The sequence below is a fragment of the Brassica rapa genome, chromosome A02, assembly GCF_000309985.2.
Source record: "Brassica rapa cultivar Chiifu-401-42 chromosome A02, CAAS_Brap_v3.01, whole genome shotgun sequence".
NCBI lineage: Eukaryota > Viridiplantae > Streptophyta > Magnoliopsida > Brassicales > Brassicaceae > Brassica > Brassica rapa.
Window position 1 is genome coordinate 24,343,921 of NC_024796.2, and position 27,490 is coordinate 24,371,410.

The window sequence follows — 27,490 nt, forward strand, 5'->3', positions numbered from 1 at the left end:
TAAATGAGACATGTTAGGGATCCAACGGCAAATATGTGCTGATGTGGAAGACATGTATTTGTCCTTGTCAGCTTTTTGTATAGTATATGCTTTTATGTCACAAAGTATATGCTTAATATATTATTACCTAGTGTTTTTTAAAAAGAAATTATGTTTTTTTTTTTTTTTTTTTTTTTTGAAAAAGGGCTTAAAAAAAAAAAAAAAAAAAAAAGAAATTATGTTATTTAATAACGTTTCATATTTTTTTTCGCTTAACCTAACGTTTCATTTTTACTTTACGTACAAGTATTAAAACTGCGCATTACTACACCTACTAAACTTTTAGTCATTGGAAAACTATGTACACATTATAATTTTCAGAAAAAGGTACGTTTATGTTAAAAACAAGTGCGTTGTTATAACTAAATAAAATAAAAAAAAAAGATCCATCACGGGATACATTAATTAGGTGAAGAATCTTCTCTTTTGACGCTGCTAATTAACAGTAATCGGTATGACACCGTTTTTCTGGTCCATTCATTGGCACAGAGCCGCGGCGCTATTGCGAATTTTAACCTTTCTTACCACGATTTTTACCATGTGTCAATCTTTAAGACCCCACGATTTTCATTTTATGGTTGAGCGATTTTTTATAGTTTACCGTTGCAGTTTCAAATGTCTTATTGTCCTCTCAGTGCCACATGTTTTTGCGAAAATACCAAAAAAATGGTGCTTCACAAATAATGGCAAATCCGTGAATTTACATAACGGAGAGGGTCAAGTTTGGGGAATGTGATGTGTATTGGGGCGGCTAATTTTATTATCTACTCCGTTATGTGCTTTATGGAATCAATAACATTAAAAAGGATCATTCTCAAATTATTCCCTTAATAAAAATTATAATTTTTTCAAAAATACTCTTATTTTTATAAATAATTAATAAAATTCATTAATGTCATTTACGTCTTTTGGTTTTGAACCTACATATGCACCTAAATAGATCTATAAATAATATGCTTATATATATATTTAAAAGATATACTAACTTTATATTTAATATAAATATAAATATATTATGAACTATAAATAAATTAAGAAACGTGAAAATTATTATTTTCTTAAATATACGTATCAATATTTAAAATAGATCATTTGGATATTATACAAATTTTCAATACAAACTAAAATCCTATATCTTACCCCATATATCATATACATATTTGAATGTCATTTTTTCATGTATAATATCATTTTATACATAATATTGATATGACAATTACGAGTGTTCAAGAATATTTTAAAAACTATCTTAAAATAAAATTTTAAATCTAAAATAAAAACACAAACTTATAATAGGTTATTAATAACGAAAATAAACTAATATTTTCATATCAATAAGGTTTTTTATATTATCATTTTTTATTTGGATAACATAATAAATTTTTATCAAATTCTAAAGAATCACTAATTTATGTAATATTAAAAAATATATGAGTAATTTAATCAATTTTTTAAAAAAGTACTATAAGATATTTTGTAACCGGATCAATGGTATCAGGTTAATAGTGAGTTTTTGGGTTTTTACCAGATTATATCAGAATTTTAATTAATGAATTTTTCATTAAATCCGAACCGGATTATATACAATTTATTAGGTCTATAGGTTCAATCATGAATCTATGTCAGATATGAAAACAAATCTTAAAATTCAAATATTATTATAGAACAACTACCATATTTTCAACAAATACTATATTTTGAAGAAAAAAACAAATGATAAAAACCTAAAAAAAACAATTGTTATAGTTCGAAACAAAAATAATGGTAATTTGTAAATAAGTTTCGATTAACAAATGAAAACCAAACAAATCCAAGTGCGAGTGAAAATCTAGTTTCAATTAATTTAAAACTAAAGATTCAATGATAGACCTTTTATTTTTGACCCCCGTAAATCTAAAAATAATTTTTAAACCCTAATGATTCACCTTTTCTTAAAATTTACCCCGTTTGTCTTCGAGGTGCGATCTCTGGTCCACGACTTTTTATAGACAACTAAATTTCATATTCTTTTCTTTTCGGTTTGTATTATAAACAATAGAATATATTACATATAAATTTGAATAACATATATCACAATAGCTAACTTAACATATAAATTGGTTTGGTTTAAATATTTGGATATAAAATTAATAATTATTTAAGTATTTTTGGAGTTTTGAGTATATTTTAGCTATTTTAGATATTTACTTTTGATTATTTGTATATATTTTTAAGTATTCAAACGAACTTAAAAGTGTCATATATATTCTGGATATTTTTATATATATTAAATATAAAAATAATTAATATATATAAGTATATAAATCTATTTTGGATACCCAAAATATTCGGTTCAGATCAGATTAGGTTTCAGTTCTTCAAATACTAAAATTTTAAATAATTTAGATATTTAATTAATTTGGTTCGAATTTGGTACTATTTATTCGGATTGAGATTGGTTCGGTTCTTCGAATTCGAATTTTTTGTCCAATCCTAAATGGTGATATAAAAAAAAATATCATTGTATTTTTAAAAAATACATCCGTGTAGACGCGCGGATCAAAATCTAGTACTATATTCTCTTGATAGCTTTTCATAGCTTTATAAAAAAAAAGAAACTACTCCATATTAGTATTAAGTATATTTTCATTGAAGGTAATAAAGTGAATGTCATAATGTGCACAAAAATAAGCAATTATACTGATGCTTTAGCACATTACGACAAGTACCGAATTTAAATTTCTCAAAAGTACGGTATCCACATTCCACTATTCTAAGGTTATCAACTATACGACACGGCGGGATCATTATTGCTACTGCGAAACTAAAAGTTGATTTGACCCAAAAATGTCATTTTGTTGATTAATGAGTAAATTTTCGTCTAGCGGTATGATTAAATAAATAAATGATAAATCTCTATAGAAGTTAATTTTCACTTATATAAATTAGATATACCAGTATTACAAAACCAAAAAGAGAAATTAGATATACTAAACAACAAAATATGATTTATTTACGTCCTTAAATATCTTATTTTAGTTTAAATTTAATAATAAAGCTGAATCGGATAAATTTAGCAATATTATCCAATTATGTCCAAAAGGAAAAAATATTGTATCCAATTTAGTAACTTATCACGTATTCGAAAAGATCTTTGTCTCCGCGTACAATAAAAACCAAATAAAAGGAATATGGAAAGAAAAATATTTTGAAAAATCGTAAATTCAAAAATATAAACCCAACCCACCCAAATCCAGATGGAAACCTCATTTTTTTTTTCTCACTAGCCTTCGTCTCCTCTCTCTGTAAACCATCTCCATAGCTTTCCTACGCAAGCTCTTATCTCTTCCTCTCTACTTCACCCAAAAAGGTTTACAGTTCACACACAACACACACACACGAAGCGTTAGACACTTAAAATGGAAACTTTGAGTCGTTTCTTAGTGTTCATGTCTCTGTTCTCCGGTTTAGGTTCTGGTTTTACACTGCAAAATCTTCCAATCACATCGTTTGAAGAGAGTTACATGCAACTTTTCGGTGATAAGAATTTGTTTGTTCATAAAGACGGCAAATCTGTCCGGTTAACGCTCGATGAAAGGACCGGTACGGTCTTTAATGCTCCTCTGTTTTCTCGTGTCTTGTTTCTCTGTTTCTCTGTTTCTCGGTTTAGTGATGGTTTAATTTGGTTTTGTTTTGGCAGGTTCTGGGTTTGTCTCAAATGATCTTTATTTACATGGATTCTTCAGTGCTTCAATCAAACTACCTTCTGATTATTCAGCTGGAGTAGTTGTTGCTTTTTATGTAAGTAAAAAAATTATAATGATCTTGTTTCTCATAATATGTTTAATTTTACTATTGATTTTGGGGATTAGCGTCTTAGTAAACTTTATGAATCTTTTTTTTCTTGTGTGATTTGATATTTTCAGATGTCTAATGGAGATACGTATGAGAAGAATCATGATGAGATTGATTTTGAGTTTCTTGGTAACATTAGAGGAAGAGAATGGAGGATTCAGACAAATATTTATGGGAATGGAAGCACTCATTTGGGAAGAGAAGAGAGATGTAATCTCTGGTTTGATCCAACTGAAGATTATCATCAATACAGTATCCTCTGGTCTGATTTTCACATCATGTAAGTTAAATGAAGAAACTATAAAAAATCATTTATCTCCTAGTTGTTCTCTGTGTTTGATTGTCTTAAATAGATAACAAGAAAACCTAAGAATCTTGAAAGGAGGTTAGGTACTTGACCCCATTAGATTTAATTTCCTTTGGTGTTCAATAATTTTCTCTTCTATTTAAGGAAACTCAAGTGGGGTTTAATATTTTGAGGGATCTTTTGTTTTTTTTTTATGCTCAAATTTCTTCTAGTGGAAAGTTTTGTGATGCTTGGACATCATTTGCTTTTGGACTGTTCTGTTCTTGTCAATTTCAAGCTTGTGAGCCCCCCAAAAATGGTTTACAGCTTTCGATCCTTGGCATCAAGAAAGACCCCATACAGAGTAGTGTTTTTCTTTAGGAGTCCAATCCAAGTTGAGAAGCTTTACTTAGTTCATCAAAAGCAGGAATATTAACGCCAGAAATGTTTTATTTTTAGGTTAATGTTTTTATCTTTATGGATAACTAACCTTTTCAGCTTATTTTATTTGTGGTTATGCAGATTCTACGTGGACAATGTTCCAATCAGAGAGGTGAAGCGAACATCATCAATGGGCGGTGACTTCCCGTCGAAGCCAATGTCTCTCTACACAACAATATGGGATGGTTCTAAATGGGCAACTAACGGTGGCAAGTACGGTGTAAACTACAAATATGCCCCTTACATCGCACGGTTCTCTGACCTAGTCCTGCATGGCTGCGCTGTGGACCCGATCGAGCAGCTTCCCAAGTGCGACGAAGGGGCCATCGAGTATATCCGTGCGGCCCAGGAGATTAGCCTGTCAGAAAGGGCTAAAATGGAGGTTTTTAGGCGTAAACACATGACTTACTCGTATTGCTATGATCGGACCAGGTACAAGGTTTCTTTGCCGGAGTGCGTTGTGAATCCAGCAGAGGCTCAGCGGCTTAGGGTTTATGATCCAGTCACGTTTGGTGGGATTCCGAGGCGCCACCGCAGCGGAAAGCACCGGAGCAAGAGAAGCCGTACGGATGGAACAGTGTCGATATGATTAATTGTACATTGTCATTATATTATGGTGTTGGTTTGGAGGGGGGGTCTATAATAAGTCATTTTATTGGTATACTCTTGTTACAATGCATTAGTCACAGTTGCTTGGAGAGGGGAAGTTTTGTTCATTTGTTGCTTGTATCTATGTTATTATAGAACACAGTTCTCTGACTTCTCTCACTCCTCAGACCTTCACGTCACCCGACAGCTAGATAAGTCACTTCCTCTCATATCAACACGTGGCGCCTGTACACGAAACACATCGTTTCATTAAGACGGGAATCGTGATGGACTTTTGTACTCCTTCTCCGCTATTACCAGAGATTGCCATCGTGAAAAATCTCTTCCTAGGGTTTTCACGACATCGATTGCTCTTCTCTTAATCAACCCAAACACCACAGTTACAGATCCATCGCTTAAACGTCTCTTTAATCCATCAACCATGATCGGATCTTCAATGCGAATCTCTCTTTTCCAGGACGGTCTATTTGTTAGTATAATTAAGTATGCTTTTCTCCTCCAGAATTCCTTAATTTTCTTCTTCCCTTTCTGATTTCCCATGATTTCATCAACTTATCTTCAATTTCATCGGCGTCGTCGACAAGTTCCGGAAGTAATCAGAGCGGTTCGGCACCGAGATCTTCACGGAAACAGTCACCAAGGTCGACTTCTCCTCGAAGCCGTTCAAGCTCTTCACGGATTTGAGAACTGTGCTCGCCGACGCCGTCATCATCTCCACCGGAGCTGTCGCGAAACGATTGTTCTAATTTCCATTAAATGATACAAGTTCTTATTAGGTTTTCGAATAAAGTTTAGATCATTTATTCGTTTATGATTTGCAGGACCCTCCAGTTCCTATGCTAAAAGATACAAATTTGGATGTAATTAGAGTCTTAGTTGGTAAGCAATCCAACACTCAATGTATTTTTATGTCTATAGGCTCTTCTTATATGATGTTTCAGATCTCTTAAAAATAAATGTTTTCTTTTATATATGTGCAGATTTAAAAAACCATACGATTCTCATATATAACAAAGCCTCAGAGGTAATAAATTGACATCAACTCCTTACTGCGTTTCATGTTCTCTTTTTAGAAGTTATTAAAGGACATTTTTTGGTGGTCTTTTATATGATTAGTTATTTGCAAGACATGGTTTGATGGTTATGGTGAACTCAGTATGACTGCAACATAGAACAAGCCGTTGGTGGGGTGTTAAACAAAAGTTCAGAACTCATCAGTCCGTATAACAACTTGCTTAGCTGTAGGTTCTTTTCTCGAAAGCAAACTCCTCTGTTCATCATCATTAAAGTATATTAACATTTGAAACTTTCCCTTTAAGGTGGGATTGTTATAAAGATGGTTGTTGAAGGTGAGTAACCATATGTTAGATGGGAGAAGAAGCGAATAAGCAAGTCAGAGTTGGATGGGTTTCCTTTAATTTACCTTTTATTGATGGAGATGGCATGAACAACGGAAGAAACTCACAAAAAGTCATCTGGTTGTCATTCAATTGGCTGCATAAGGAAAAGTAAGAGAATACTTTTGTACTAAGCTTAGACATACCTAATATCTCTAGACTGATTTGTCTTATATTTATCTTACGACGTTACTGTCCTACAGGTTCAAGTACATGAGAGGATGTGGAGAACAATACAATTAATCCAACAATTGGCAGAAGAACTTTCAATCAATAGACTGAAACCCGAAAGGAAGAGAAGCAACTCCTTCTTTTTCTTCATGTGCCTTTGCAGCATGATGATTTAGTGTAGCTTTGTCAGCAGATGTCGCTCTTAATTTGCGATGAACTCTACGTTGAGTGCCGAAGCCAAAAGAAGATATAAATGCTGGGAGTATTTGTAATTTTTTAATAACTAATCTTGGTTAACACTTACACCTGAGAGGTACCTGTAATAGAAAGTTGTTTTTCATGATAGCTGTGTGATCGTGTACTATTACCGCAAGCCATGGAATTGGTTTAACCAAACCGGGTTTAACATCGGTTAAACCGTTCCTAAAACGAGTACAGTTTGAGAATACTATAATGTAAATAAATACAAATCCAAATTATTGTAACTAACCAGAAGAGCATATAAGAATACATATTCTGACAAACTATAGAAATAATATAAATGAATTATCATACATTTTTAAGGGCACCAATGTAAATATAATACATTTTTAAGGTTTCTCTTTTTATTTGCTTCCCTTTTAATAATAAGGGGATATTCTTTAGTCGGCATGAAACTGATAAAACGTAAGAACTATATGATATGCATTGTCTGATTGTGTTTTCATTTGATACTCTTAGGAAAATATTTTAATATTCAGTTTCTCCATGAAAGTTGTTCCACGATCCAATTAATTTGCCAACGTTAGTTTTGGACATCTCATTTTGGTCATAGCATTTTTTGTTTTAATTCATTTATTTTCACACAGACAGGACTTCTCAGCATGCTTTTGAAAACAGCCACACCCACCTTAGCAATTTACTATTATTGCCACTGGACCGAGATTTCCACATTTAATTGTCGATCCCTTTGCTTAATGGTATATAACAAAGTTTTCTGCTAAATTAGATTACTATTTACGCCTTCACATAATCTCATTCTTAATTTCATGAACATGTTATTAGACACTGCATCTCTTATCTCCTATTTATTATTATCAACTTAATATTAGACACATCATCTCCTATCACACAGAAAGTTGAACGAAGATATGAACAATTTAAGTCTTCTCTATTATGACTTTGTTGATGTACCTGCAGAATAACATATGACTTTTGTCTTGGAAAATAAGTAGAGTCAAATATTAGTTGTAAATTGTAAAACCTGCAAATTATGTGAAATCATGTTCTTAATATATCATAGTTACTAATAAAATCCAATTGTTCCCATTTTACTTTGACCAATCTAAATGAGAAACGTAATATATATCACATAAATTAAAATATTAAACAATGTGGAAAATAGAAGATAGTAACGAAATATTAAATTGTGTTCGTAATTTGTATAATCGAGGTAAAAAGTAAAATATAACATACCAATTCATAATTGTGGTGGAATCTTTGCGATTTAAACTATTATGAAGGTGATATATGATTGATATTAGTTATATTTTTATGTTTGATTTGTCCTCCATGCAAATTTTGGTCTTCATTTTAGTCAATATCATATTGTATATGGAAATCCTTGATTGCAAGTTTGCAACCATTAAATTTAGTCGTTGTATGCAATTGATTGCAGACACTACAAATCGATTCCTTGCTATGATATTTGAATATAGTCCTAAAATAGAACTATGCGGTATTTATTAATTTCCAAATACTGAAAACATTTGATTATCTCTTTACTGCGGATTGCCAATTAGATTGATTGAGCGTATATTATATATACCAAAGGCATTTGTCCTGGAATTTTTAATTGCAAATTTTGGTAATTAATTTATAAGGTCTTCAATGCGGATTGCCAATTAGTTTGAATAATTGCATATTCAATTGCCAATCGCATTTATTTCCGGAAATTTTCAACTTATATAAATACATAAGTTCGGACTGCTTACAACATACCAATATTTTCTATATTCCTGCTCACTAAATTTATTCCTGCTCTCTAAGTTTATGATGGACTCGATGTGAATGTGTTCAGGCACAGTTACTTTTGCGTGAAATGCAATTTGCATGACCCCCAACTTATTCCAAGGTTATTATTTATAATCTGATTATAATTCTATTTATAATTTTGCTTTTGACGACATGTACACAAGTAATGGCTATTCATATATTGTAGGTATAAGTTACATGTGGTTGTGCTCGATCATACAAGTGACACCAAAGTTCCTACTTTTTGATAATCTAGCAAATCAGCTCTTACATCAGCCTTGCCTTGAGCTCACCGGACTCATATCCGACGAGGTTTGCTTATAAATCTCTTTTATAACTTTTTAAATAATTCATTTGAGTTTTGAGCGACTGATGTAAGAATGGCCTTTTCTACTTTTCTTATGGAGATCCAAGAACCATATCTTTTGCCCGGTGCTATCAACAATTTGGTTGGTAAAACTTTTCTTTTCAAGATATCGATTGAGCGGAAAAACTATTTGTACAAGCATGAAACTTACAAGGTGCTGAAGATTATCACAAACACTGAGATGATTTCTGAGTTTGAAGTGACTAATTCGCCTACGGTTAGTAATTACATATATCGCCATGATTTATAATTAACGATCTACTAAATTTTATATAATCTTATCTGACTGACAGGGGAGTGAAAATATTGCTGCTATTGATAACAGTATTGTGTCTTATGCACCAGAGGTAAATGCGACTTTCAGTCAATATTATAACATGGTTTTCAACTTAACTCAGAGATAATTAATTTCTATAATTGTCACCTTTTTGTATATTCAGGGGTCGATGATGTTGCGTGGCTGTCCATCTGGTGAGTCTGACTCAAAGAGTTGAACTCCAGCTAAAAGAGCTGGGGCACCAGTGATTAATCTGGAGGAAACATTTGATCAGACTTCTGTTACTCGCACTCATTGTCCAGTGAAGATCAAGAAGGAGAAGAAAGATAAAAGTGGCTAAAGGGAATCATTGAAGTATAAGAGAGTAGAGGATTATTTTTTTCTAAAACTTGCTTGAATTATTGGTTTCTGTTTTTTCTTTCAGTCAGCACTTTATTTTATTTAAATTTCTGAGCTGTTTCCCAGCGAGCTTATTGTCTACTTTTAATTAATATATATATAAAGCCTCTACTCTCATTTTATGGGTATTTAATCTAAGTTATAAGTTGTTCTACTCAGTTTTTAGATAGACTATCTTAACGTGCCATCCTTTGGGAAACTACTTGGGGTGTTGGTAATTTACAGTTCTAATTCTTGAAAACCATAGTAGGTGATTTAACATTTGTTTATGGTGACATTATTTTTTCGAATCATGATCAGGTGGATTCAAGCACGTGAAAACCATTGATGGATTTTCGAAAATTTTATTTGAGCCTGATGATGTTCCAGAGATTCAGTCTTTCAGAATGAGGTAATAAAATTTGATTGTTGAATAGGGAACTCACTTTACTTTATATTTATGCTCACTTATTTTCTCTATTTTTTTATAGGATCCCATACTATGGATACTGAAGAAAAAAATCATGGGAATGACATGGTTTTAATATTTTATTTTTATGTTGTCGTTTAATTATGTTTTGTTGCTTTCGTATCGTTTAATTATGTTTTGTTGCTTTCGTATTTTATGTTCCTCTCCTCCTTATGTTTTTTTTATTTATTTTAAACTCTACATTTTTAATATCTTTTTCTATGCTTTGTTTTATTAACCACAGAAACGATCTATACTGTTACCAATAGCAAAGACTCAAACAATTATGAAATCGCTCGATACTAACCTTATGTAAACACCAAGAACTTAAATTTGCCTGAGATGCATTGTTAGCAACTGCTTTCCCCCCCAAAAATCTTAAGCGTTTCTTGATCTGACCCCACGCATATATCCAATTTGTAGACAAATAAGGCTGACTGCATTTGGAAATATATCAATTACTGTTAAAATTAGATGTTCTTATCTTTATTAACTTCAGAGAGAAAGGCAAAAGTAATAAGTACTTAGTTTGGATTTCTAATATCAAATTTAGAACCTGAATATCTTCAACAATTCTGATTGTAACCTTCCAACTATTCCGTTACTTGATCAGAGTGTAAGCAAGTTGGTAAAACCTTCTCCAAACCTAAATACGAATATATTTCAGTTGCTGTTATATCAATAACAACAAGAAAAGAAGCCAATCAAATAGGAAGAAATAATTTCGAATGTTCGATAATGGAAATATATAATTGTAATTTTGTATATACAAGATTCGATTATCAGGACAAATCATTCATACTCGGATCTCCATAATAATAAGATTGTCTTCTAATTAAATTTAGCTGGAAATCGATCTTTTCTTACCTGCAGTCGGGCTTCAAATAAGGACCAAATAGTGGAAGGCAGAACATACACACGAATTGCTGAGTCGTTTAGAAGGAGAAGATTCAAGAGACCCAAATCATCGAGATACAAAATAAAAGGTCTTTAAGATGAGGAAGCTATTTCTAACAGACGATTGTCTCAGAGTCACAGCCGATTTTGATGAATCGAACAAATTGGATCTTTCTGTAATAACTTTTATTTTTTTTCACGGGAAGTACTTAATGGACTAATTTTTTTTTTTCTTTAGTTTTAGACAAGTATTAAATAAGGCCCATCACATTTTAGTAACTCTATACAAATAAGGTCCATCTGTCTTTGGTCCTAAAAGTCTATGAATTAAGGTCCATAAAATAAAGTCCACTACATGATTAAGACCTTGCATTCTATTTCAATTTGATTTAATATATACTGTTCAATTCTATATATTTCACATTATATTATATTAACCATACAAAATACAATTTAGTATTTTAACTATATCATTTTTAGATTTATCTCATCCCGCGCAAGGCGCGGGTCTCATCCTAGTATTTTTTAAAAAGTGAATCTCACAGAATCTTTTTTTCTTTGTGTGAAAATTATGAAAAAAGATACAACTAATAATTCACATATAATCAGTATAAATATCTTTCAGAAATTGGCTTGAAAATATATATAACAAAACCTAACAAATAAAACCATAAATATTTGATAATAATACCTAAAATAACCAAAATACTTAAAGACATATTATAAAAAACATAATATAAATAATAAATATGAAAAATGACTAGAGAAAAAGTAGAAAATTTATTTAAGATATCATTTTACACATTTTATCAAGGGTTTCTAGTAATTAAACCCCTCAACTAAAGATGAATCGTAAAAATACTCTTAACCAAAAATATTTTGAAATAAACCTTCAACTTTAATTTCGTTAACATATGTTACCCTCATGGAGAGTGACATATGTTAACGGTTTATAAGCTGAGAGTTTATAATGTTGAAAACTTATATGATGTTTTTTTTACAATTCAAAAATAGTGAAGATGTTTTATCACTAAAAGTTATTAAATGTTTTAAAATCTTTATTATCATTTATACATTGTTTTAGATTGATATAAGCCTTTAAACTAATATATAAATTTTAATACATTAATTTATAATCAATTTATAAGGCTTCATAAATATTTTAATATTTTTACATATGATTATTACGGTTTCACAATGATTTAACATTATTCATAATACTACTGAAACATAAATTAATACAATAAATCAAGAATAAAATATCAAATATATTATTTTATTTAAAAAATATCTCTTATTTGTTTAGAAATCAATGAGAATAAAAATAATCATGCATTATTTTTGGCGAGCAGAGAGAAAAAGTAAGAGCCGGAGGACGGAAATCATGAAAATAGAAAAAGTGTGTCCTACTCTAAATAAAAAGATTGAGTTCATGAATGAATTATCCTTGATACTACGTAATATAACTTAGAAATGTTAAATTATTTGATATTTGACAATGAAGATATAAATACAAAAACATTCTTATATCACTATTGCCAAATATCAAATGATTTAATATTTTGAAGTTATATTAAGTTGTAAATAGTGTTGAAAATTATTAATTTAGGATGTATATTTATTTTATAATAAATTAATTTATTAAAATTTATAAATTAGTTTTAAAGGCTTATAAATCAATCTAAGAAAATGTATAAATGATAATAAACATTTTAAAACATTTATTTACTTTTATAAAGAAAATAATAAATAATTAACACAATTGTTATAAATATATTAGGGAAAATAAAAAAAACTTCGTAAAAGAGTAACGACAATAAACTCAAATAATATGTAAATTCCCTATACATACCATACTACACTACTTACACCACCGAAATGAAAAATAAATTGACATTTAAATATTTGGATGTACACGAATATCAATTTAATTCTTTTAATAGCCCAACCCCTAGCATCGATAACTAGATACAAACCCAAAACTTAATGACAATGTCTTTCAGACGATAACCTGCCAGTCCACTACGTCAAAAGCATGCAAGAGTGTTTTCAAAACAACAACATAAACTTCAGGTTCCAAAATCTGCAAGCAACAATAGTTGGTTCATACAACAATGAAATTTACCTATACGACATAAAAATATTATGCAAAGGAGAGCCCAATATCAGTAAAGAATGCTTTGGTATGCTTGGATGGAAACTAATAAAAATTAAAGTTGACCAATGCTGGAGACGCTTCAAAGAATCGTTTCACATGGTTGAAGTAACCAAACTACCATGCAATTCAAAATTTTTAGGAATACAAAATCAATGATTGTATACCGCCCCAACAACATTAAAAAGCATATGCGACACTTACTATATGATATATACATATAAAAACTGTTTACCTAATTTAAGGAGTAGATGTAAAGTATTGTCGCCAAATATGTGTCGAAAATTTAAAAAAAAATGAATTCAAAGTAAAAAAAATGTCTAGCATAATCCCATAATCAAAATAAAATTAAACTAAATAGTTGTATAGTGTATTCTAAAAAAAAAGGTGTTATAGTGCAAAAAAAACACCACACTATACGACAATCATACAAAGAACACATAAGATCTGACATGATAATAGATAACTTAACATAAGAAAAACAAACTAAAATAATTACTCCCCTAAAATAAAAACTGAACTTTGGAAGATCTTCTCCAGTTGACTGTGCTAAGAAAGCTTTGGAAGATGCTGAGATATGGCTATCAGTTAATGACCCTCAGATTGTTACTTCTTCTTGGCAGCCTAATGTCCAACCTTCTAACCCGCAATGGAGAAAACCTCAGGGTGATCTCATCAAATGTAATGTTGGAATGGCTTGGGATAATTCGAGTTCATTCAGTGGTGCTGGCTGGATCACCAGAAATTCCCAAGGTTCTCCCCTCCAACTCAGCCGACGTGGTTACCCCTCTAGTGCATCGAAACAAGAAGCTGATTTACAATCACTTTATTGGGCTGCGGAGAGTATGAGTAATATGGGTCAGAGCAATATCATTTTTGAAACCTCTTCTCATGAAGTTCGTGAAGCCTTTCTCAAGCCACATCTCTTCCCCGACCTTGGACTCCTTATACAAGGCATTCTTCATCTTCTTAGTCTTATCGGCTCTTGGTCTTTAGAGCATGTCTCTGCTCCTCGTAACATAGTCGCTCAGGCAATTGCAGACAGTGTCATCCAAGGCTCTCGCTCTCAGTCTTACATCTCTATTGGAGGACCGGCTTGGCTTCGCTTCATCCTCGACCAGGAAATGAGAAACTCTACCTAACTTTAGATTTGGTTGGTTTCTCCTCTAGTGGAATCCTTCTCTGCTCTTTTTGTTTTCACGTTTAAAGCCTTTATAGGTGCGATGCCTACTGGTATCCTTATTTCTTTTTTCAGTTCCTTTATTTTTTTATGTTTTCTGAAACTATGTACTCCTTGATCCATTGTGGTATATTTCATATGAAACTCAGCGTTAAAAAAAAAAACTGACAAATGCTCCATTCAGACAATTATAATCATCGTATACGAAATTTAGTCAACAATGACTTTGATGGATATGATGAATAACAAAGAATATATATATACCAAACTCTTAAAGTTGAAAATAATTATAAAAAATATCATTTAACAAATATAAAACACACTCAGTGAAAATATACAGTAATATAATAATATACATCACACGTCAAGTATATTCTGCGCGTAGCGCGGACTGACCGTAGTATGAAATAAAATGATTTATTTATTTATTTGAGAGACTTCGAGTTTTTTGAACAAATTTATTTTAAAGTCTCATTTCTTGTTTTTGTGAATATATTCCGTTTGACGAATATTCGGGTTGTATTTTCTTGTCATTTTCTTCGTATATATATGGACAGATATTCGATTTATTTTAATTCAATTTGGGTACTTTATAGACGAAAGTTTTGTCTCTCTTTTACTTGTTTCATTCAGTGGGTCCAATGAATGTTATTCGATTTAATTGTGTGTGGCCATGTTCATGCACATATGTATATACATTCAATGACAATTTATGTAAACCATTGGGTCGTGTCTAAAGTATATATGTACAAATGTTTTTGAGCTTAGCTAGGCTTTAACATTCAGGTACTCGGATCGGATTTGGGACTGATCCGGATTTAGATCCAATAGAGTAATTAGAATTTGTCGGTTTAGATTCGGTTCGGTCATGTCGGGTCTGAATTGGTTCAAATCTTATATAGTTGAACCCAATAGGATAACTAGAATTTATCGGTTTGAGTTCAGTCCGGTTTTGGGTCAGGTTCGGTTTGGATCATGTCGGGTTCGGCTCAAAAAATACCTCAAAACACAATAAAAAGACCAAAAATATTTTAAGTCCTAAAAACATTCAAAATTTTACTTAAAATCTAATCCGAAGATATGAGAAATACCTGAAATTTTATTCGTTTATCCGAATTATATTTTTTGAAAATCCGAAACCCAAAACCATATCTGAAAATCCATATTCGAAACTTAAAAAAGTATCCATGATACCAAAAATTTATTAAAACACTCATATACACTTAATATATACTATAAGTTTTGGCTATCCATGGGATCTCAAATTCGGATCAGATGAGGTCCAATACTCGCAGATCCTCCACAACAAGAACCCAGTAGGGTAAAAAGATCGATTCAGTTTTTACCCGAAACGAGATTTTTTGGATCGGTTTTGGGTCGGATCCTTGGATCCGGATAAAATGCCCAGGTCTAAGTTTAGCTCATTTTCACTGTAGAGTTTCGCATTTTAGGGACCATCTAAAGACATAAGACTTGTGGAAAATTAGCTTAGATCATTCTCATTGTGTTGTTTTACAGATGTCGATGTTTTTTTTTTCTTTTGCCAGCTATGGTCTATCTAGAAACCCTGTGCATGCTTCCAAAGCTCTTCTTATCCCGAAAATACCTTTTCAATTTTGCCTTTTCGACTCGGATCAAGTCGATGGGGTCGAACGGCCGTTTAATTTATTATTCAAAAAAATAAAACTCCTTTTTCTTTTGATGAAACATTGGCATTAATGGTTAAGTGTTAATGTTATATATTATGTTAACACATTGCTTAACTTAAAAGATTATGATCTATGGCCAAAAGAAAAAATTCTTAATCGATTAATTCCTCACAAAGAGGTAAGTTCTTCGGCTATCCTCTTTAGACCGATATAGTGTTTGCATTCAATGGTTTCGTTTCTAAACCTAAATCAGTTTGTATTCGCTCTCAGAATCCTAGCTGCTCCATATTCTACAGACCTAGAATGCTCAGAATTAAATTGGAATTACTCTGGATTCGACTATGAGTTAGAACCCTGATTTCGTGGAATGATAATGCATTGTCCTTAAAGTTGTTGTTCCTTTTTAAACCTATGTGCACTTTTTTTTCTTTATATCAATTTGATCATGCCAAAGACATACTAGAATTACCTTAAACTTGTAGTTCATTTTTATGGTAGTTTTGGACAAATGAACTATGTTTTAAGTATGTTAATTCCTAGTGTAAATATATACATGAAATAAGGTTCTGTTAATATACACTGCTGATCGTGATTTGTTAACTTGGTAGTATGAGTCTGTCGTTGATGACAAAAAAAAAAAAAAAAAAAAAAACTTGGTAGTAGATTTAACTCAAAGTCTCGAGATTTTATTTTTGAACTCTCACAATTTTTAGTTTTGTGATTAAAGGGTTGATTAAGACGGGTTGCAGATGCTTTGGACGACTATTTTTTCTTTCAAAAGTATTTTTTCTAAAACAATCATGCTTTACCTTTAAAAATAAAATTTAGAGCGAAAAAGTTATAAGAGAAAATATGTTAGCTCTCAGAACTAGTTTTTTGCAGCTTTTATTTGGTACTTTGAAAATAAATTTAGCAAAAAAATTAAAGCCTATTTCCTTATTTTTTTATTTGAAAACTGAATTTGCTAAAATTTGGGTTTGGGACGGTCCAATTACTACTCACTTATTCATACTCTTTTTCCTTTATTAACATAAGATATTTTATAACGGATAAAATAAAAATTTTATTTATTAATATTTGAAATTTTAATTTATCAATTAGAAAATAAATAATATTTTACAAATATTTATTACTATTTACTTTTTTTGTTTGTTTATAATGTTTTTTAAAAAATCAATTTTTAATGTTTTATAGAACTTCAAGATCGTTATAATGGAGAGGAGTGGCACAAGACGACAAGATCTGGTGGTAGATAAATAGAACAAGCTATCAGTTAGAGGTGGAGAGGATGCTATGAGGATCAGCGAGAGGCTTAGCCGAATGTCAAGATATAGGTGAGACCAAAGCGAGAGTGACACAAAGTACGAGATGAAATTGTGAAGAGATATGAGATTTTGCCGACTCTAAATTCTTACAACCGTAGGATCGACTCAAATCCAGGCGCAAATGTTACTGGGGAACACCATAAGAAGTGATGTTGACCAGAGAAAAAGTTAGGAGTGGGCGTTTAGATACCCGTTCAAGATCAGATTGAATATTTTGGATTTTCAGGTATTTCGCTGTAGAAGTATAGAATCCGTTTGGGTATTTTTATGATTCGGATCGGTTTCAGATATTTGCAGTTCGGATTTGGATATTTCGGGTCGGGTAAAATTACTTAAAAAAACAAGATCAGGATGAATATAGCTCGTCAATCAAAATAAAAATTCTGAATCACATAGTAATGTGTACGTTGTAAAATTGAACAATCTAGTATTAAGAAAACAACAATAAAATAAGTTTTTAACCAAAGAGAGAACATCAAATACTCAAAGATGAAGACCAATACTTCACCAAAACAACCTTAAAAGAGTGCATCATCTAGTAAAATCAAAAGGTGCGAAGAAATTGAAGACGCGTCCATTAGGTCCACAGCGGGGATGGATTTTGGTTTAGTTTGATTATGAAGAAGAAATAAAATTGTCTAAACTATTAGAGATTTAGGATTACTATATATATTCTCAGATATTTTGGATATCCATTCACGTATCGGATATTACCCGATTGGGATCAAGTATCCAATCTTCTCTAACTTAATACTCGTTTGGATATTTTTATAGATCGAATCGGGTTCGAGTTCAAGTTTTTTGGATTGGATTCGGATTTGGGTAAAATGTCCGTGCCTAGGATGATTAGCTGGAAGAAGATTTTGTTGCGGCAGCTTTGGTAGTCAGACATGAGAGAGAAATATTTTAGGCAGCTCCCTTTCTAGTTTGAGAGTTCAATATCTTTCTTCCTTTAATCTGGCCTTAAGCGTGGTTTTTATTCAACCACGCAATCATTGATGGCAATGTAAATTATGAGGGTAATTTCCAACTTGTTAATTAAAAAACATATATGTTCACACACTGAAGTTATATATAGTTACGTAGAGCTATAATATATTGATGCAGAAAGAAACCAGTGATATCCACATCATGCCGCCTCACATATTCCACACAACAATCGAAATGGATGCATAGTTTATAAATAAACACTCTCAAATTATCATATGTTTAACTCTCTCTCTCTTTTTAGAGGAATAATCTTTAAAAGAGACCAAAAGTCTTGGATTTTTTGGACACTGTGGATTGGTGAAGAACATTGCCGGAAATGTCATAGAAGACGAACTTAACTTCAGAGTGAGTGATGCGAAGAGACATGAAACCTTGTCCGTCGTAATAAAGTTTGAGTTCTTTTGGATCCCATGGCTGAATATCTCCTCTCCATGCCTTTGATCCTCCTCCGCTTGTCAGAAATTGAATTTCACTTCACAATTCCAAAAAAAAAAACTTAAAAAAAAAAACATTTAAACTCAACTAAGTTCATATAAACTCACGTTCACTATCAAAATAACTGGTATAATTAGAATTAATAAATGAAGATTAAGTAGAATTTTACCCGATGTCAAAAGAAAAAAAAGAAGTAGAATTTTACCCTTCAGAACCAATGTGTTGCAAACAATGATCATGTCCGTTTATGTACAAGTCCACTTTATTCTCCTTCAAAAGTAAATACATAACATTACGACAAACTACTTACTAGTAAAAATTTCGGACAAAAAATAAAATAATAGTAATTACCAGAAAATGATTATTGCAAACTATTTCTAGAAAACTGGAAGTAAACAAGAAAAATATTTACCTCTAGAATTGGAAGAAGTTGATCTACTAGCTCTTGGGTCACCCCATGTTGACCTGCTGTTTTGATCCCATGATGTCCCACGACAAATTTCCATGTGGCGCGCGACTTCTTAATCTCTAAATCTAAATCCTAATAACTCAATAATAGAAATTAGAATAACTAGAAAAATTCAAAACCAAAACGAGATTTCTGATTATTATTCGTTCTGAACAAATTGTATTACATGTAAGAGGTTGGAGATATATTTCTTTCTGGGTAAGACGTTGCTCCAATCGTAAGTGTGATCTTCTGGATCTGTGAAGTATTTTTTTACAAATGGATTTGTGTCCACGAAGAAAAACTCCACCATTCCTATATCACCAAAAAAAGAAGTATATATCAATCTTGGACTTATTATGCAGTAGTACATTAAAAATCCAAACTTCTAGTCTGAATCTGTTATAATTAATAAATCATTTGTGTCCAATCCAACTTCCTAAAAGAAATAGAATATGTATTGAACCTGAGCATAAGACAAAAGATCTGCGACAAAACCATCTCCAATCTTTTTGGGTGAGAACTTGACTTAGTTGTGCTGAAACATTTCCTCGGTAGTCATGGTTCCCCAAAACTGCAAATTGAGTTTTGACCACAAGCGGTTAAGAATGTTTTTTCACTAGCTTAAAGGGTTAAATCATTCAAAAACATAATTATGTATTAGTTAAACATACAATGAATTTAATTTTGAGTAAGTCAAATTACCAGAATACCACTGTTTTTGTAGACTAGGATGAGTGTAGATATGAGAGAAAGAAGCTTCAAAAGAAGTATCAGTGTCTCCTTTTAAACCATCGTCATAAAAATTATCTCCAACTGATATCACAAAATCTATGTCTAGTTGCTCTCCAACAATTCCCATCTGCCAAATTGTCAAAATTTTCACTCTTTAAAAAAAAATATATAAATAAATACTTAATTTGTCCCAAAAAAAATCGTAGCATGGTACATTTGACCATGTCAAATACTTTCAGAAATTAGTTACATGTGGTGTGCAATTTATTTATTTGATTAATAATAAAAATCTATTATTGAAGAGACCTTTTACTGTATTGCCAAACAAAGTGCGTTTAAGTTAGGATTTAGGCTCCGAATGGAGAAAGCGGATCAAGCGTTGCGGATCTGGCGGATCAAGTGGATCGAGTGAAACAAAAGCGGTTCTAGCAGATCTAATAGATAAAGTGTGGATCAAGCGTATCTAGCGGTTCAAACACATGTCTGAATGGTAAAAGTGGATAAAAAGCGGTCCAAAATACTGTACAAATTTTATGTAATTTATATACTATTTATTTTCATAATTAAAAGGGTTATTAAAAATACATTGTAATATGAAATAATTATATTTTGACAAAAACGGTGTAAAATCAATTTAAATTATTTCTCAAAAAAAATTAAATTTTATTTACTTAAATTTATAATATTTTATATAAATTTATATTACTATTTTTTAGAATTAGAGTAGTTATTTAAAATATATTTTATAAAAAATTAGGTATTCGGAATTAGAAAAAAAAGAGTTCCACTAGATTTTTTATAATTTTAGATGGGTTCGTTGGTTTAGATACCATTTAAATTATGTAGTAGTTCAAAAAATCAAATACACCTTAAGATTTTCGAAATCTACAAATAAATTGATCGATGAACTGAACTAATAAATGATTCTTAAATCATTCAAACTGAACTAAAACTATAATTAAACATAATGTAAAAAACATAATTTTTTGTCAGTTTGGTTCAAGTAAATTTCAGAATTAAAAATAGAAGACATAAACTAGAATAAAGAATAACGTGAGTTTGAATAATTTTATAGATGATATGAATTCTTATTTTTTTGAGACTAAATTTTGTAAACATTTATATGACTGAAACCATTTAGATATAAATATAGTATGTATTACATATTATTTAAACAAAATAATAATTTACTTTACAAATAAAACAAAAGAGAAGAACTGCTAGTACCACTCAAAAAGTGTAGAGTAATTACTGTAGTTAGTGGTTCCTATTTTTTGTTCACAAAATTGAACCACTTGCGGTTCTTTCACAATTAAAGTGAATCATTCTACAACTAAACATAATATGTTGAATGGCAAATCATGGTGTAGTTCGCACATGTGTACCCTCCATCTTTTTACTGTCTCCCATTCGAACTCTTAATATATTCTTTTGTAAGCCGTCTTATTTATGTTGTCTTATATTAAATAATCAACATTTAAGAATGTATTTAATTTAGGATTTAGAGTAGTTTGTATTAAAATAAATAAACTATTAAAATAAAAGTTAAAATATTTGATAGAATTCAATGTTATTAAATTTATAATTTTGTAATATATTTTAAAATCAAATACTAATATATTTTGGTGGTATCCGAAAAGCTTGTAAAGCTTTTTTCCCTAAGGATAGATGTGTCAAATTCGAGTTTCAGCAGCTACGAAAAATTAATTTAAAAATTGGTTCATATTTCGAGTTTCAAGTCCAAAACTTTTTATCTTAAAAGGTTATGGTGGAATTTTAATTAATAAATTAAATCTTTATTTTAATATCAAATTATAATAATTAATTAAAATTATAATAACTTTTTTTATTCACATAAATTTTATAATTCATTAGAAATTAAATCATTTTGAATTGTCTTAAATGTAATGAAAGGTGCATTTGATATAGGGGAGTGTATTTAATTTAGAATATGGAATGATTTGTATTAAATGAGAGTGTATTTAATTTAGAATATGGAATGATCTGTATTAAATGACAAATATTATATTTCTCATATATAAATTTAAAATATCTTTTAAAATCAAGTATTATTAAACTTATAGTTCCAAAATGCACTATAAAATTTATTATTATTCAAATATTTAATTGAAAGATTTGTTGTAATTCTAAGTGTTTTGATGAACTCTAGGTAAAAATACAAAAACAAATCTCAATTTCATGGTTTCAGATGATATTTTATCTAAAATCCTATAAACTTCCACAAGTTAATAATTTTTATGATTTTGCGTGAATAAATACTTTTTATTTTTAGTTAAAACACTCCATCTAAAAATGAAATTTCATATTTATATTTTTAGTCAAGAAATTCCACTAAAAATCTTACAATCACAATAATTGTCCAATATTTAAAATATTTTTAGTATTAATAGATCTCAAAATTAAAATTCAATAACATTAAAGTTTAAAAGAAATCTCCAATAACAATATGCTTTGTAATGAACCGTATCGGCTCTTCAATTTGCAATTATCAAGTCAATGTCTATATATTGCATAGAATGAATGTCTTCTTATTAGGAAGATATGGACGCAACATACGCATATATATTCACATATTGATAATCTAATACTATTGTTTCTTCTATAATTACGCGTATCGTAAAACCCGATAAAACAACTTTGACAAAAAGAGTATCAACTTTCAAAGTTACAATGAAAAATAACAAGATCAAATTAAGTACACATTTCCAATAAAAGATCAAACCTAATCACTTGAATGTATACACAAATAAATATTTATGATCCAAAATGTGCATTTCTATCCTACAAAGCCAAACATCTATTGTGTTTGCATCATAGATCTAAATTCGGTAGTAAGTGAGTAAGTTTATACTCCATCCGTTTTATAATGTAAGTAGTTTTGGTTAAAATAAAAAAAATTAAAAAAATTATTATGTTTTAAAAAATATTGTATAATAAATAAGTTAGATATAATTTAACCAATAAAAAATAAATATATTTAATTTGATTAATCACACTATGTTCAATAAATTTAAAAGTTATCTAGAAATATAAAAACTATTTATATTTTAAAAAAACTTTTTTTCCCTAAAATTACTTACAATCATAAATGGAAGGAGTATATGACAAGACAAAGTCCAAAACTTTAACCACATAACTAATATTTTTTCCTTCAAAAAAGAAAATTGTATTGCTGCCATCAACAACTATGTATGTGCTTTACACATTCAAACATTAATATCGTTTTTGTCACTTTACAGAAATATAAATCTTTTTTTTTTTTGCTAAAAGAGAAATATAAATCTTGAGTGCGTTATATATGATCAATAAGCTGTATTAGTTATTACCTGGTAAAAAAAAATAGTTCTTACCTGGTGAGCAACAAGTGATTGATTAAAACCTCCTTTCCGACCCCAATCTCCAAAGACAAGAATGTCCAAAGAGCCATCAGATTTCGTCACCGGATGCCCCAACCTTTCAAGCTTCGAGAAAGAACCATTGATGAAAATACATAGAATTAGAAACATCAAACGCACACTAAGCGTCAACACACCCATTTTCATCTGACTTCTTAGTTATGTTCTCTGATCTAAGAAATCCAGAAAACAATGTATATATACAGAGAGGAGTCTAAATGCCAATTAATATTAGATGAATCCGCAAGGAAAACACGGTCTATAAAGTATTGCAAAACTGATGTAATCATTTTACTATAGAAATTAAGAGGACTTTGAGCCTTTGACTCTCAAAATAAAAGTTAAGAAGACTTGACAGCTTTTTCTTATCTCAACTATTTTAAGCAAGATACTAGATCTTGACCCGCACAAAAAAAATATAGTTTTTGTTTGTTTTTATTCATATTTACATAGATATTTTGTTTTTACTTTAAAATAGTATATATTATAATAATCACATATTTTGAAATGTGTAAATCACTTTTTTCAAACTCAAAATTGTAAAATTTTACTTATTCTTAATCAAATTAATTGTTTCAAACTATCACATTAGTTTTTTATTTTCTTTACAATATATTGTTTGTTGAATTTTTGTTTAATTATTAAACTCGGTAAGCTCTTCTAATTTTGATAAAATAGAATTATTGTAATGTCTAAAAATATATTACATATGAAGGTTTATTATTAAAACACAAATTTATGTGACTTTACATGATAAAATGACTTTACATAAATAGACAAATCCTATCTAGTAAAAAAAAATAGTTTAAACATTTAAAAATTAGGAAAATGTACGAAAATATACTATCTATCTATAAATCCAATGGGCGTTAACATTTTAAATTCAATTATTCAAGAAATATGTGATCTATTACTAATATCTTTTATATATACACTTAGAATATATGATTAGTAAACCCACACACAATATTAAATGATTATGAATTTACCTTTTCAAAATGGATCTTGTGTACATTAGCTAAGGTCGATGAGCTTTTTATGGAGATCAATAATAAATCATGTCAATATTATGGTTTATAGAAAATATTGTTGAGAATCGTATATTGCAATCAAAAGGTTTAAAAAGCCTTTTAAAATAAACATTCGTCTTAACTAATAAATCCATAGAAGTTAATCATATTTTTATATAGGTATAATATGTACTTGGTTCTCAACTATAATTTATGAATTATGAAAGTACCCAAAAAGATGAATAGTATTTCATTCCAAGTACCGTTCAAATCTTATTTTGTTAGTTTTATTTACTGCATATAACGAACCGGCTGAATACTCAAGCTAATAATGTATTATGGCTTTGATTGGTAACATGTATTAGAGTTGATTTAGTTTGAGTTATGCTGAAAAATCAAAAATGTCACCGATCATGAATTAGTTTTAAGTTTTTAATGTTAGGTTTGAGTTATAATGTATTATTGTTGAGTTACTAGTTTGAGTTATATCCTTTGTAAAAATGATAAATCAAATCTTAAATCAACATCAATGAAATTCTCATGTATTAAGACTTGAGTTAAATAATTTTTTGGTTTTCTATTAACTACCCCACGTCCCTTTTTTATTTTTTTTAACAAATTAAAAAATTATAATACATGATCACATAGTGTACGTTTACTTGTTACTAATTAATACAGTATTTTAATAAATTACCTACTTGTTATCCAAAGACTTTCTAATTATTTTTCACTTAAGTTAGTTTTTTACAAAACAAAAAACTCTAGTTAGATAATCCAAATTGTTTTTATATTTTTAATTTTGTTTGATGATTAAATGTTATATCCTATGATTTTATTTGTTAATTTTAATTATTAATTTTGTTTTTAATATATGTTCTTAATTTTTAAATTATATTTAGTTTTCTAATTATTTAATTAAATATATAATAGATTTTACTATTTATGATATTTAGATTTTTTAAAGAAATTATACATACTGCAATTTATACATCAAAAATGTTACCAGTCAATTATTTCAAAATATATTAACTCAAATTTATATAGCAAACCTACTGCATAAATCTACAGTTTCTACCACATAATTTTTACTGTAAGTTACATCGAACTATACATTTTTTTGTAACTCAAAGCTAATACTATATGTTCCCCTATTCATCAAAGCTAAATGATGATCACTTGATGTTCGGTTAAGTCCAATATGTGATGTGGTTTATTTAGTGTTTAAATCGAATATGTTGAATAGTCAAACTAATCATATATTGTAAATGATTGTTAGAACCGGTTTAATCAAATGCGTTTTTTGTTTATTAAGTGTATAAAGCGAGCCGGTTCAAGAGTGAATCTTATTATAGGTTCGATATATATACATGTCCTGTATGTGATTTATAAATGATGCCACGATTTTATAGGCGTAAGTAATTACAGCCGAGTAAGTCAGAAAATATTAATTAGAAGTAAATGAAACATAATTTTTTAGTAAGGTCCATTTTTAAAAATATCACACATGAATTAAGGTTGTGACTTCTTTTTTAATATATACGATGGGTCATGCTACCTGTTACTTACACGTTTACGTCAGAGGGCATATCTTCCTGATTTGGTTTTCTAATTTTATTATTTATTTGTAATTATATATACTATTTTCCCCTATTTATGTCAATATTAATTTTATTGGATAATTGATGACTGAATATAATCTTTAAAATTTTGTTATAATTAGTAAAATATCCAAATAATTCTGATCTTCGAGGTTTAAGAAATTGAATCATAGAAGATTATATTAAGGATTTCTTTCTTTATAGGAACACGCATAAATAATAATTTGAAACATATACATATAGTGAGATATTATACTAATGAATTATACAAAGTAATGTGGACACTTTAACCGACAAACAAAATAAAAGGAAGGCAAATGTGTACACGCGTATCTTTTTTTTTACTCGGCTATATATATATATCAGAGTAGAAATAAAGTATAAATTTTATAAATTAATAAACATGATAAATTATTATTTTTTGAATTAAATACTGTAAGATATTATATAATATGTATGATAAAATAATAAAATAATTAATTTTTCAAACAGTTATGTAAATTTATAATTTAAAACTTATGTAAATATATAATTTGAATATAAATATAAATTAATAATAACTATATATAAGTTTATATATATAAATATAAAAAATGTTAGATTGTTTGTTCTTTATTTACACTGATATTTATTTTTATTTTTTTTCAAATGTTTCAAGATATTCGTTATTTTGTTATTTTACATCTACAAGTCTATTAATTACATTTAAAGTACATAATTTATATACATTAATTAATCAAATAAAAATAAAATGACATTTGTATTAGTAGGATTTCATCAATAGATACCGTAAAATCATTGCTTCTTTTTATTATTACGTAAATAAATAAATAAATAAATATGTATATATATATATATTGAAATATATAAATCTAAAAGAGTTATGTGATTTAATAATTATATGAATTAATAAAAAAATTTATTTTGAATATCATTAATTTATAGAGTTTTTACTGTTTGTATATGTCACATGCAAATTTTTCTTTCTTAAACAATTTATGCACTGGAAAATAATTACCGATCATTATTAATGATTATCCAACATGAATTATTAAGCATCATTATTGATAAGAGCACTTTGTGTATTTCCTATTTATATGACGACATGAGAGCGCTCTCAAGAACTTTCCAAGATGCCGTGACCATTTAATAGGAAAAAACATTGAACGACTTAATAGTCTAATAATAAATTTGTTTTCTCAACTTTTTGTAGTCTCAGATTGTTGACTATATAATATCGGAACTCGGAATAAGTGTTCCAACGATGCAAAACATGCCCATAACCATCGTAAGAAAACGACGAGTAGTTCTGATTCCGATAGATAAACCAACATGAATACTTGTCCATCGTAGTAAAACTTCATCTCTTGC

The 27,490-nt window shown here is 29.4% G+C and overlaps 2 protein-coding genes across 12 annotated transcripts; one reads left to right on the forward strand and one right to left on the reverse strand.

Annotated features, from left to right (window-relative positions):
• The first annotated feature begins 3,228 nt into the window (after positions 1-3,228).
• Positions 3,229-7,117, forward strand: LOC103854033 (probable xyloglucan endotransglucosylase/hydrolase protein 27). 2 transcript variants are annotated; one of them, XM_018656797.2, is made up of 9 exons: positions 3,229-3,621; positions 3,719-3,819; positions 3,945-4,153; positions 4,682-5,692; positions 5,794-6,088; positions 6,190-6,233; positions 6,326-6,450; positions 6,529-6,717; positions 6,810-7,117. In XM_018656797.2, the coding sequence occupies exons 1-4, from the start codon at positions 3,438-3,440 to the stop codon at positions 5,187-5,189; spliced, it is 1,002 nt and encodes a 333-aa protein (XP_018512313.1). In that variant the 5' UTR covers positions 3,229-3,437; the 3' UTR covers positions 5,190-5,692; positions 5,794-6,088; positions 6,190-6,233; positions 6,326-6,450; positions 6,529-6,717; positions 6,810-7,117. The 2 variants fall into 2 exon arrangements, with proteins under 2 accessions (XP_018512313.1, XP_018512314.1); XM_018656798.2 differs by having other exon boundaries at positions 6,031-6,088.
• LOC103854031 (purple acid phosphatase 7-like) lies at positions 6,759-26,545 on the reverse strand. Of its 10 annotated transcripts, none has more exons than XM_033283793.1 (11): positions 23,467-26,545; positions 20,066-20,222; positions 19,827-19,934; positions 19,548-19,675; positions 19,325-19,453; positions 19,118-19,182; positions 11,149-18,949; positions 10,838-10,927; positions 10,589-10,718; positions 9,582-9,687; positions 6,759-7,200 (listed from the first exon to the last, which is right to left on the reverse strand). In XM_033283793.1, the coding sequence occupies exons 1-7, from the start codon at positions 23,656-23,658 to the stop codon at positions 18,730-18,732; spliced, it is 999 nt and encodes a 332-aa protein (XP_033139684.1). In that variant the 5' UTR covers positions 23,659-26,545; the 3' UTR covers positions 6,759-7,200; positions 9,582-9,687; positions 10,589-10,718; positions 10,838-10,927; positions 11,149-18,729. The 10 variants fall into 10 exon arrangements, with proteins under 10 accessions (XP_033139684.1, XP_033139685.1, XP_033139682.1 ...); XM_033283791.1 differs by lacking the exon at positions 6,759-7,200 and adding an exon at positions 7,740-7,950; XM_033283794.1 differs by lacking the exon at positions 9,582-9,687.
• Positions 26,546-27,490: the final 945 nt, after the last annotated feature.

What these genes read in the sequence shown, in the direction of transcription:
- LOC103854033 (XM_018656797.2), top strand. Translation starts at nt 3,438, where the DNA reads ATGGAAACTTTGAGTCGTTTCTTAGTGTTCATGTCTCTGTTCTCCGGT. An exon ending in AACGCTCGATGAAAGGACCG is followed by an intron (nt 3,622 to 3,718) that starts GTACGGTCTTTA and finishes TTGTTTTGGCAG; the next exon opens with GTTCTGGGTTTGTCTCAAAT. An exon ending in GAGTAGTTGTTGCTTTTTAT is followed by an intron (nt 3,820 to 3,944) that starts GTAAGTAAAAAA and finishes TGATATTTTCAG; the next exon opens with ATGTCTAATGGAGATACGTA.
- LOC103854031 (XM_033283794.1), bottom strand. Translation starts at nt 23,658, where the DNA reads ATGAAAATGGGTGTGTTGACGCTTAGTGTGCGTTTGATGTTTCTAATT. An exon ending in AATCACTTGTTGCTCACCAG is followed by an intron (nt 20,223 to 23,466) that starts GTAAGAACTATT and finishes ACAATTTGGCAG; the next exon opens with ATGGGAATTGTTGGAGAGCA. An exon ending in ATATCTCCAACCTCTTACAT is followed by an intron (nt 19,454 to 19,547) that starts GTAATACAATTT and finishes TTGAGTTATTAG; the next exon opens with GATTTAGATTTAGAGATTAA.